At 37.4% G+C, this 11,932-nt stretch overlaps 1 protein-coding gene across 1 annotated transcript; it reads right to left on the bottom strand.

The window, feature by feature from the left end:
* Positions 1–3,764: 3,764 nt before the first annotated feature.
* Positions 3,765–5,805, bottom strand: LOC125145124 (C-type mannose receptor 2-like). The gene is made up of 4 exons (XM_047815929.1): positions 5,430–5,805; positions 4,954–5,292; positions 4,540–4,631; positions 3,765–4,360 (listed from the first exon to the last, which is right to left on the bottom strand). The coding sequence occupies exons 1-4, from the start codon at positions 5,803–5,805 to the stop codon at positions 4,256–4,258; spliced, it is 912 nt and encodes a 303-aa protein (XP_047671885.1). The 3' UTR covers positions 3,765–4,255.
* Between the last annotated feature and the right edge of the window lie 6,127 nt (positions 5,806–11,932).

Genomic DNA, 11,932 nt, shown 5'->3' with positions numbered 1-11,932 from the left:
TCAGTGTAACAGCTGCTGGCAATATCCAATGAAACGTCTCTAAATTAAATGTAAACAAATTTACATTTGTTTACATTTAGCAGCAGAGAGAGAGAGAGAGAGAGAGAGAGAGAGAGAGATTATTTTTATGTAAAATAAAAAGTTGTTTTCAATACAATTTTAGAGCAAAGACCTTGTTTACTGTCACAGAGTAAACACTGGAATTTTTGGTATAAAGAACTGCAAATGACAAATTAATCTCTTTTTTACATTTTTAATGTTAGAATTAAGTCAGCTACCATTTACTTGATGACTGCATTTTCAATACTTATTTAATTACTCTTTATACTCTTTAATTATTTCTACTTGCATTTCATCTCAGGTGTTTTCAGCTATAGTTTTAATGTATCAGACACATCATTCAGCATTCCAGCTTTCACAGGGCACAGAGACACATCTTGCAGCCACTGTGAGCCAATACACAAATTCCAAGGGGCCACTAGATTTACTAACCCTGAGTTAAATTAGAGTAAACTCCCTGGACCTCACACCTACTAGCACCCCTATAGCTCCATTGTTCTCCTGCTTTTGTTGTGCAAACACCCCATCACCTGTGAGGCCTGGCTCATTTGCATTTATTCACTCAGCGTAGCTCAGATCCAAGGCAGGCCAAACCTCTGTGTGCGACATAGAACCCTTCAGAAATGCCTCTACACAAAATAGTCTGTTTTATTTATAAAAAATTGTGTGCTAAGGTTTTGTCATTGCCATAGTACATATGATATTTATATACAGACCTTGGGTCTATTTGACTCATCTGGAAAGTTTAATGTGTCATAACTTGGGTTCCGTCTATTAATTTCGTCTATTTTCGTTGAACTATGTGTTCATAAAATAAATACTTTCCTCCTCAAGTCCTCCTGAGTCAATTTGACTCGGCCACATTTAGTGGGGCAATAGGTCACACTTTTGATATGCCTTTGCCTAGCAAAGAATATGAATATGATTTACAGAAATGAGGCTACACACACGCGCACACACACACAAACACTGTTCAAAGCATTGGGCATTGCATTTCAGTTGGCCTCCAGACAGAACAAAAGCTATACAGTATGTGATGGTACCCATAGGAAATTTACCATAATTCCAGATTGTCAGATTCTAAACAGACTCTGCATCACTCCAATTATCATATCTTTTCTCGCTGTTGATATTCCACTTAATAAGCTATTTAAAACTGAAAGGGAGTCTGTACAAATTACTGTTCTTTTTGGCTGTACTTCTTTTATCCACTTGAGTGCTAGAAATATTGCTATTATCTCTGCAGTAAAAACAGATGCATCATCTGAAATTCGTTTGAATATTTTGACTTTGAATTGGGACTGCTGATAAACTGCTGATGCTGTTCTTCCAGATTCAGGATCTTTAGAACCATCTGTGTATATTTGCAATATGCTATAATATGATTGTTCAATGTATTGTTGCACTGCTATATTTGTTAACATATTTCTTTTTTTATGTTTTTCTTTATATAACTGAATGTCAACTACTGGCATAGGGAAAAGCCAAGGAGGAATTTCTGAAGTGAAGTGCCATGGAAGGAGCAATATTGATCCGAACTTGCTCCGTCCTCGTCCTGTCCCCAGGTGGCCCTGGTTTCATGTCTCCATAGACTTACCCCCATCAGCTGGGCTCACCACCATGCTCTCTGTGGTGGATCAATTCTACAAGATGGCCCATTTTATTGCCTTGTCCAAACTTTTTTCAGCCAAGGAATCAGCGCTGCTCATGCTCCAGCATGTCTTTCGCCTGCTTGGCCTCCCACGCAACATTGTGTCAGATCGTGGTCCTCAGTTCACCTCTATCTTTGGGAGAGAGTTTTGCTAGCTCCTGGGGGTCACCATCAGCCTGTCTTCTGGGTTCCACCCTCAGTCTAATGGACAAACGAAGCGGCTAAACCAGGAACTAGAAAACGTATTTCATATCCTTTGTTCCAAAGAACCTACGTCCTGGTCCTTTAACCTGGTGTAGGTGGAATACACCCACAACGCCCTGCCGTCGGCTGCCACGGGTCTCTCCCCCTTCCAGGCCGTGTATGGATACCAACCTCCACTGTTCTCCAACCAGGAAATAGAGGCATCAGTTCCCTCTGCCCTTGCCTTGGTCAAGCATTGCCGACGAGTCTGGAGAAAGGCATGAGCGGTCCTACTCTGGTCTTCTAGGAGATATGCCCGGTGGGCCAATCGCAAGCGGTGTCCGGCACCCCGTATAACGTTGATCAGAGGGTTTGGCTATCCACCAGAGACCTGCCGCTTAAGGTTGCCGTATTCAACCTAGCTTCCATGTCTCCAGACTCAACCTAGTTCAAGACTGCTCACTGCTCTGTCTTTTGTCTGCCCTGTATTCGTTGCCTGGCTCTGTATCGTATTAGAGACTGGTCTTTACGCGGAGTGTTTGACTGCCTTGCCTGATTATTTTGTCAAGCTCATTAAAGACATTTATTATTTACATTGGTGTCCTGCATTTGAGTCCTCCCTTCCTGCCCACCCTGACACAGGTTATTTTTATTTAGGTATGTGTAAATCTGTAGATGCCCTAGTTAATAACACTTATGTAGCTGTTCTAATCAACATGATGAGGTAAGTTCTGCTGATTACTGGGTCTGACCACCAAGGCGGATGTCATATGAGGTCGAGGTTGTGAAACGCACCAGTGAGCAAACCATCTTTGATGATCCTTTAAAGCGTGTCCTGGTCCTGCTGGGACCTATGAGGGCGTTTATATATTTTTAATATTTGATGTCACACTCTGCTCTGGCCTTGTGATGTCGTTTGTTTATGACCTCTTCTTATGATCATCATATTCATTGCTTTGACCTAGAAATTCTATCTGTTCTGTTCTAATGAACATGTCCTGAACACAGGCACTCTGTGACAGTTAACAGTTTTTTTTTTCTGTAATTTGGTAATTCTTTTTCATTCTAAACTCATCAACCCTCCTGTAAACACGTCAAACTTCACATCTGTTCTCGGCTTTTGGTGCTTATAAACAACACCAAATACTACACCTTTGTTTGGTATCAATGCTCTCAGTCTTTCTCAGTAAAGAGTTTTGCTGTTCAGTCACCGTCTCTGTCTGGTTCATATGGTACTGTTTCCTGTGATATCAGCTCAAAAATAGTGGCAGTGAAAAAACAGAGTTCTTCTCTAAATACAAGTAAAAAAATAAGTTCTGGTAAAATAAGTACCTTCAGTGTTTGATTAATGTTTAAAACCAGATTTCATGCTGCAGTCTCCAAATATAACAACAAAGAGCTCTGTTTTCATAGGAAAAGCAGTTTTACATAAAACCACACACACACACACACACACACACACACACACACACACAAGCACACACCTCATCACCTGCTTCCCAAACAGATGAACAAGTAGGAGGATCTTCATGATCTATAATGTTTGGATCTGTAGCTCCTACACTTCAGCATGTCTGTTTGTGTTAATGATTCTTTTACTGTCAACTTGTGGTCAGTGTAATTATTGCAGACCCTTTGCTCTGTTTGCTCATGATATGAGTACAGTTTTGCAGTGCAGTGATGATTTATAATAATGATAATGATGATGATGATGATGAAGATGATGGGTTTTTAAGAATGAATATAAACCTCATGGAATTAATAAAATCAGACCATAATAAAAGTTAATATATGATTGATGCAAAAACAAAAGTTTTATTTTTTAATTGTTTATTGATAATATTAATGTATAACCCTATAGCCCATAAGTACAGATATTACAATAAAAACAACAAAATAAGTAAATATATCTAAATAAAGAGAAGAATAAAAGGACAGTAATAGTGTCAAGGTCATTGTATCTGACTTTTCTAAGTACACAGTGTATTTACAGGTTCTGTTACATTCTCTCTCTTCTATATAGGATTTATTCTTTACTACGACACACTGATGTATTAAACCCAGTATATGAACAGACCCTCTTTGACTTTCTCCTTATCACTGTGTCCAGTGGCAGCTTGCAGCAAAAGCTGAACATATTAAATAATAATTATTTGACAAAACATTAAAACTAATGTTAAATTTAAGATTAAGTCAAAGTGGTTGTGTTACAAACAGAGCAATAAAATTAGATGTTTGTTCTTCTACTTCTAGTTAGTCTTGTCCTTTACCACCCCCCACTGATTAAAGCTTAAATATTGAAAGTTAAATACGTTTCAGTCAGTTTACAATCTACTGGACTTGAAGGTGAACATTTAGATGTTACAGGTCATCTTTTTTCTTCTTGAAGATGTTTCCATCTGGCTGCACCCTCCAGGTCACTGTGGTGTTCTCCAACATGCCATGTTCTTTCAGTTTCTGCTTCATCTGAATATAAGGATCAGGATTTAACCATTAAAACCAAAAAAGGAAAAGAAATTTGTGTCACCCAGGAAAGAGGAATTAATAAAAAGTGCAAATGACAGAAATTTGAACAGATGAGCAGTGATAACATGGATGTTAAAACACATAATGTATTTAAATTTCAGAGACGTCCTGAGACTCACCTGCTCTAAAATGAACGACTGAACAGCAGGATCAAACACACTGCCATCAGACTTCACCTGCAGTCTCACTGTCTGATTCCTCATAGTGGAAACTGTGGAATACACACACACACACACACACACACACACACACACACACACACACACACACACACACACACAGTAGTTTAATTTCCTTTCCTAAAAGTTTAATTTGAACATCCTCCACATTCTTCTCTTTGTACTGTCAGTTACTCCTGAATTAAATAAATAAAACATTTTATATTAATTAATTCATTTATTTGTTTGTGCTTGTTTGTTTATTTGTTTTTCAATTAATAAAAATAAGTGTATTAAATTAAATAATTAATTGAGTATTTTATTTGCCATCAACTGTATATTAATAGCAAAAGCCAAGAAAAACACAAGACTCACTGGAATGACAGAAAAAAGAATACACGTTGGTGCAGGACATATCATATAACAGTCCGTAATAAACCACTGCACAGTTCTCACTGCCATAATAATTATCAGGTAATCCAGAAGCCCATGGTAGGTTTGAAGCGATGGTTCCATCTGACCACTTCCATGAGTCTCTGTAGAGCCCAATCCAGGAATCACCCTGGATGTTACACACCTGCACTAACATGTTTTGGTCCGAACTGTTAAGAGCGCTGGCCAAATCTGTGTGATGTTCTCTACAGTAAGCCTGAGCTTGATGCCAGGACAGATGTATAGTGATGCCAATAAACCGGGCAGCACCACTGAAATTAGCTGTGGGAAAAAGAAATGAAGGTCATGTCTTAGTCATCTGTCTGTACAGGAAAAATGACACCAAAATACAACCAAAGATGTGAAAAACCAGCCTTCAAACTGACACAAAGCAGATCAGTATCATGATATTCACTCACCATTATAGCAGATGAAGGCTCTTAGTTCTGTGCATGGTGCATCAAACCATATATTACCATGACCAATGGCAGCACATGCTTCATTTCCACCGAGATTATTAGGATCTCCAGGACACCAGTTTGTATAAGTGACATTCTTCAGTGGGAGGTCATTTAAGGACCAGCGCCAGCTATTGACATCATTGTATAATCCGACCCAGGCATATGATGTCAGATGTTTGTCTTCTGTTTCTTTCTTCAATCTTAGCCAATCAAAATCACTTGCGACTGTTGCCAGATCATTGTAAGTCACCCTGCAGTACTTCTGTGCAACAGGCCATGTCACCTCTGTCATTATCAGGTCATATTTGTGAAGGACGATTCTAAGGAAGGCCATTGGGACCAGTCCTGTTGGTGACATTTTATTTTTTAAAAACAAAGTAAACTATAACTGCTGAATATTTGATTATTGATAAAACAATTAAATATAATAAAATAAAAAAATAACAAATACAATTAAATATAATTACAATATTTATTTATTAACTTATAAAATAATGACAGATATTGTAATGCCGAGGAGGCATACGGCTGGGGATCCATTTGCAGCAGATTTTTTTAAATATAAACACAGGTCGGAGTCAAACAGGCAGGGGTCAGAACCGGCAAAACGCGATATCAGACAGTGGGCAGAATCAGAATCGGGGACAGGCAAAAGGTCGGGGCAGGCGGTAAACAATCAGAAAGTCAGGAAGAGAGAGCAGAAGTAATAAAAGGAAAACAGAACACAGGAAACGATCAGAATGACTGCAGAAATACAATTCGAGACCTCGCACAGGTATGGAGTAGAAGCGTGGTATTTATGTGAATGGGAAATGAGAAACAGGTGGTGGTGTAATCAGGAGGCGAGGTGGCTGATGGGAAGGGTAGTGCGGAAACGCACTAGTACTCCGGAGACGCGTCTCTAGGGCGACGCTCCCGCGGTGGTTCGTTGCTCATGACAGATATATTCTTAACTCTTTGATAAATGTTTATATTGACTTGTTCAATTTTCATTAAATTCTCTAAAATGTTATTTTAGAAACTCCACACACATTTGTAAAATTATAATAATATTTAAATATATAATATTTAAACATGTAATATTAATTTGTGTAATATTAATTATTATCAGGGTTTGAAATTAACACCAGGTAAAAATCAGCTGTAGCATGTTATCAAATCACTAGTCAATTTGTCAGCTTACTTTTCATAAATTATATTCACTCATTCATTTCTTGGGGAAGTTCATGTAAGACAAATCTGTGCAAATACTGAACTCGTGATTCATCATGAAATATTAAATACACACTTTGTATTATTAAATACAAAATAATGTGATGATACTTAAATGGGGTTAAAATATTTGGTTAACAGAAAAGACTTATTTTGACACATCTGACAATTTTAGCAGACCATATTGTACATCTTTTAGTCCACAAGTTTGTCTTGTTGTTTTGTTTGATGTTCTTTGTACTTGTACTGATTTGGATGAAAAGGACAAGGATGAAAGAAGTAGAGGAGATGGAAGGATGAGGGTTTTTTGTAAGGTTAGTAGAAGTTATGGCCGGTAACTTAAACATTTAGTAGCCAAATTGGCTGTTGAGTGAAAACGGTCATTTCAAACCCTGATAATCATTGCATAAATTATGACATTAGTGGTTTATAAAAATAATCTCACCAGTGAGAAGCAGAAGAAAAAAAAGGTTCAGCTTCATGATGGACAGCTAGCTGATGGAAATAAAATCTCAATCTGAAATAATATGTATCAAATAATAAGTGTTTTGATTGTGCACCTTTGTAAATGATTATCTAATCAAGTTTACATCATCATCATGTGTCAGGTTAGGGCCAAAAGCAGTGAGGGATTACAGCGCTCATCAACCACTGCACACATTCACACCACACACCAAGTCACATCATCACAAACACCTGAACCATGTCTCTGGACACTGAAGCACTAGTATTTAATCTGTAAAGCACTTGGACTTGGTCTAATGTTTATTGTCCATTGTCTGATCCATGCCATGTTAATGTTTATTCCATTTTTGTTTAGTCTGTGCTCAGGTTCCATAGACCTGGTGTTTCTTTTAGAAAGGAGGTTAAGTGAAAATTCTGAGTATGTTAACCCTGAAATGAGGGAAACTCTGTGTTTTCCATTTTAGAAAGGGAGGTATGTTAAACCCGAGAAAGCAGGTTAATTTAAGCCCATTTCTGAAAGAGAGGTAACTTATACTCAGTGTCAGTTATCATAGTAACTTACTCTGTGAACCTAACCTGGTCGGGAGCAGGTTTTCTTCGGTAAACCCAGAGTTTCTGTCGGTCTCCTCCCCTTTTTAAAGAGGAAGCGATGTTTAAACACCTTATTTATTGCACACATTTCAGTTACACAGAGAGCATCTAAGGGAATGAAAGGGGATCCTGTTGAAGAGTCTGTATTAATTCGTAGGGAGTTATATTTACATCGGGAGAGGATCTTGAGGCCCAGAGTGGATTTTTTGTCATACTGTATCCCTATGCATTTTTATTTTAGCGGCACCGTTTTTCTTTACAGTCAATAAGATACTTTCATAATCTCATCCATCCTTACATCAGAAATTTCAGCCAACGCGGCCGTGATCTTACATCCGAGCAGATGCTTTTCAGATTTTTTTTTTAAATATATATTTTTAAAATACACCACATTAAAATTTTATGTTAAATCCACTATTGTTTTATACAGCAGTGTTGTTTTTTTAAGTACATGTTCAAATTCGCAAATGCCTGCATAAGCACTTCCAGTTCTGCTGGTGAGAAATATGCAGACTTTTCTTTTGTCTGACGCTGTTGCCATGGTGAAGTTATATCTGCGCTCCATTGATAATGGCTTTTTATAGTTGTGGTGGACGCGCTTAACTCAGAGTCAGTTAATGTAGAGTTGATCAAACTAACTAATTTCAGCTGTTCTGTAACCGAAATCTCAGAGTAGCCCATCTCAGGGTTTGTCAACTCAGAGTTCAAGGTTAAACTGAGAGTTGGTTGAACCTCCTTTCTGAAACAGGCCCCTGGTCTTAGTTCATGTGTTTCAGTCTAAATTAAAGAAAAATTTTACTTTTACATCACATGTATTCTTATTAAAACCTCTATAACATTCACAATACTGCTTGTTAATAAACGTTTGTTCATGTAATATGTTCTAAATAATGTTTATCATCACATCCATTAAGACACTGTACAGACATCATACAATGAGAATTTGGTACCAATAGAAATTCAGTAAAAATTGCGGTAATATTTCCTATATCAAAATATTACATTTATTTACTTAAACTTCTACAATAGTTCTTCATTAATTAATCAATAAATATTAATAAATATGCTACCTCTTACTTACTTATAATTGGTTTATTACCAAACTTAAATTCAATGTGCTACATAAATGTTGTTTCTGTGAATTCTAACAATAAGAACAATAAATCATACCTGTAATATAAAAATCTGAAGGCTGCTGTTTCTTCAGTAGCTCTGTTTTAGATCTTCACTGCTTGTACACAACTCTCTAAAACCTTAAGGGGATACTTCATTTGTTATTTTAACACTGGAAAGATTCTGACATGTGATACAATCTGATTTCCATCTTACTTTAACATTCAGAGTCCTTATTTCAACATTACCAAATCCTGCCAAGATTCTCCTCAGATTTCATCACAGAAAGTAAATGAAGGAGTTCATTAGGTTCCTTTAGTGTTCAATAGTCATGTGCCAATAATCAGATCTAACATTCAGCATGTACATTATGATCATAGATGCTTTATAAAATCATCACTGTCTCTTTTGATAACTAGGAGGCAGCATTTTAGGGCAGTGAGATAAAATCAAACCCACTGGGAAACCAGGTGGGAATGTAGAGGCATCGTAATGATTTAAAAATGATGGGTCTACAAAGGAGCTCCATAGTATTGTAATCATAAAGGAAGACCTGATGTGTTACAGAAGAAGGTCAGATCAGGATTCTTATACCTTTCCTTATTAGGAGAAGTGCACTATGACTATTTGAATGTATTTTCTTGGCAAATAAAGAGTAGGACTGCTCCCCAGTGTCGGATTAATGTGAAAAACAAGTCTACAACTATAAAAATAAGGAGCACTGATTTCCATAGGAAAATAAGTGTTATCTAAGACCAGCATTCAGTGTAAAAAATCTAAATGTCACAAAAAGAGGCTCTTGTTACACAGTTGTGGAAAATTGTTCAAATTAAACACAGGATTAAATCCAAATATAAGTAAAATACTGTATACAGTATATCTCCACATTTTCAGTAGTCAGAGTGCCCAAGCTGGGATTTGGAGTCATTACCCCTGTTGCTCAGCTACTGTAACCTACTGTAAATGTTGGCATCAAGCAAGAGTCACTATCAGCCCTATTGAAACCACTAACCTTACTATTGAAAAGTCACTTAGATTTGAAACACAACAAAATAACATTCTGCATTTTTGTCTCCAGTCCTAGATTTCCAAGCCCTTGCCATGGTGCAAAGAAGGGATTATGATACCGGCCAAATATCAGGAACTCACACAGGCTGGACTGAACCCAGTTTGCTGACATTTTTTTTCCAATCCTGGACTCACCCACCTTGTCATCAATGAGATACAGCGGCCGTACAGGGTCCTGGAATTTTGAGATCATCAAAAAAGTGATGGCATCATGGCATCATTGCAGCCCCATTGTTGTTGTGCCAAAGCCAGATGGTGCCCTGATGCTTTGCAATGACCTGCGAAGGCTTAACAAGGTCTCAGAATTTAACAGCTATTCCTTCTACTTAGTGAATGATCTGGTGGATTACCTTGGGAGAGCTAGAGTCATATTAATACTGGAACTAACCAAAGGTCATTGCCTTTGATCAAAGGTAAAAGTGCCACAGGTCCCAGATGCGAAGGCCAAGATGTTAGATAGATAGATAGATAGATAGATAGATAGATAGATAGATAGATAGATAGATAGATAGATAGATAGATAGATAGATAGATAGATAGATAGATAGATAGAATCAATTTATTTGTATAGCGCTTTTAACAATTTCCCATTGTCTCAAAGCCGATTTACAGAGGTATGGAAACAGAAGAGAGAGAAAAAGAATTAAATATAATAATAATAATAATAATAATAATAATAATAATAATAATAATGATCATGAGAAGAAGAAGAACAACAACAACAACAACAACAACAAGAAAATAATTATAAAAATAAATAAGTGAATATATGCAAGTAAAGTTTAAAATTTATTTTAAAAGGATTAACTTAATTTAAAATACTATATATCTATCCCTATCCTTAATAAGCATGCCGGAGGCAATGGTGGCAAGAAAAAACTCCCTGAGATGATAAGAGGAAGAAACCTTGAGAGGAACCAGATTCAGAAAGAAACCCATCCTCATTTGGGTGACACTCTACAGTGAATAGTGTAAATGTATATAATGTCAGTTCTACAACAGTTTATAATAGTGCAGCCGAGAGCTCCTCAGGAACTAATGGATCATCGTAAAATCAATAACAGAAAGTTCAGAGCAGACCTGATTGTTGATAAAGACCAGACTATACAGCTGACTTACACAATATTGGTTAAAAAAGAAGGCATGTCAGTCTCTGGGCAGCTTCATACACAACAATCCCATGAGACACTCACTGACCATGCAGATCAATGCCTGGTGAGGTGACCACCGGGCGACAAGACTCCAACCAGCGGTAGAACATCAGGATTGATGAAATCTCTCCATAAGAAGAGACAATCGGACTAGGAACTTGGAACACTGGGAACTCCGGAGTGGCATATATAGCTCAAACAGAGAGAGAGAAAATGTTTTAGGTATGACTGTGTTCAGGTTATGGACAATGTAAATTGTTTGCAAAGTGCAGACAGGGACTCCGGCAAGACTAGCTATGACAGCATAACTAAAAGGCAAGAGCCTGAAGGTGACACAGACATGAGGACTTCCTGGGATGTAAAGTGTCCCACCACTTCACAGTCTGCAAACCTGAGTGACTTGGAAAGGTGGTAAGGAGACAACATACAGACATCCCAGTTCACCAAACACTCAATGCCCATGAACCCTCCAGATCTACTCCTTTACCTAGCGAAAGCTATTCAGAAAAAGTTAGGCTATACAAATGCATTTTTAGCCTGGACTTAAACACTGAGACTGTGTTTGTCCTCATCACAGTCCTAGCTTCAGTTCAAATATGCTGGCTGTGCATTCACTACGATCTAATTTTATGCTAATAAAGTTATTAAAAAATATAACATTTTTCTGAGTGTTTGTACTGTAGTTTGTTTGTAGATTGGGATGGGGCCAGAGCATACTACAGCATTAGAGATAATCTTTGCTAATTTACACACCTCTACAATATTACTCTTAGTAGTCTCTGAATGAGGAAGGCATATATTGTTGTTGCATGGAAAACTACCTTTGAATACCTATTCTTGCCCAAAACCCTAAGATTACCT

The sequence above is a fragment of the Tachysurus fulvidraco genome, chromosome 7 (genome assembly GCF_022655615.1).
Source record: "Tachysurus fulvidraco isolate hzauxx_2018 chromosome 7, HZAU_PFXX_2.0, whole genome shotgun sequence".
Lineage (NCBI taxonomy): Eukaryota > Metazoa > Chordata > Actinopteri > Siluriformes > Bagridae > Tachysurus > Tachysurus fulvidraco.
Note: the sequence above shows the minus strand (reverse complement) of the source record. Positions and strands in the feature narration are given on the sequence as shown.

What these genes read in the sequence shown, in the direction of transcription:
- LOC125145124 (XM_047815929.1), bottom strand. Translation starts at nt 5,805, where the DNA reads ATGGCCTTCCTTAGAATCGTCCTTCACAAATATGACCTGATAATGACA. An exon ending in TTCTTTTTTCTGTCATTCCA is followed by an intron (nt 4,632 to 4,953) that starts GTGAGTCTTGTG and finishes TGTATTCCACAG; the next exon opens with TTTCCACTATGAGGAATCAG. An exon ending in AGTCGTTCATTTTAGAGCAG is followed by an intron (nt 4,361 to 4,539) that starts GTGAGTCTCAGG and finishes CCTTATATTCAG; the next exon opens with ATGAAGCAGAAACTGAAAGA.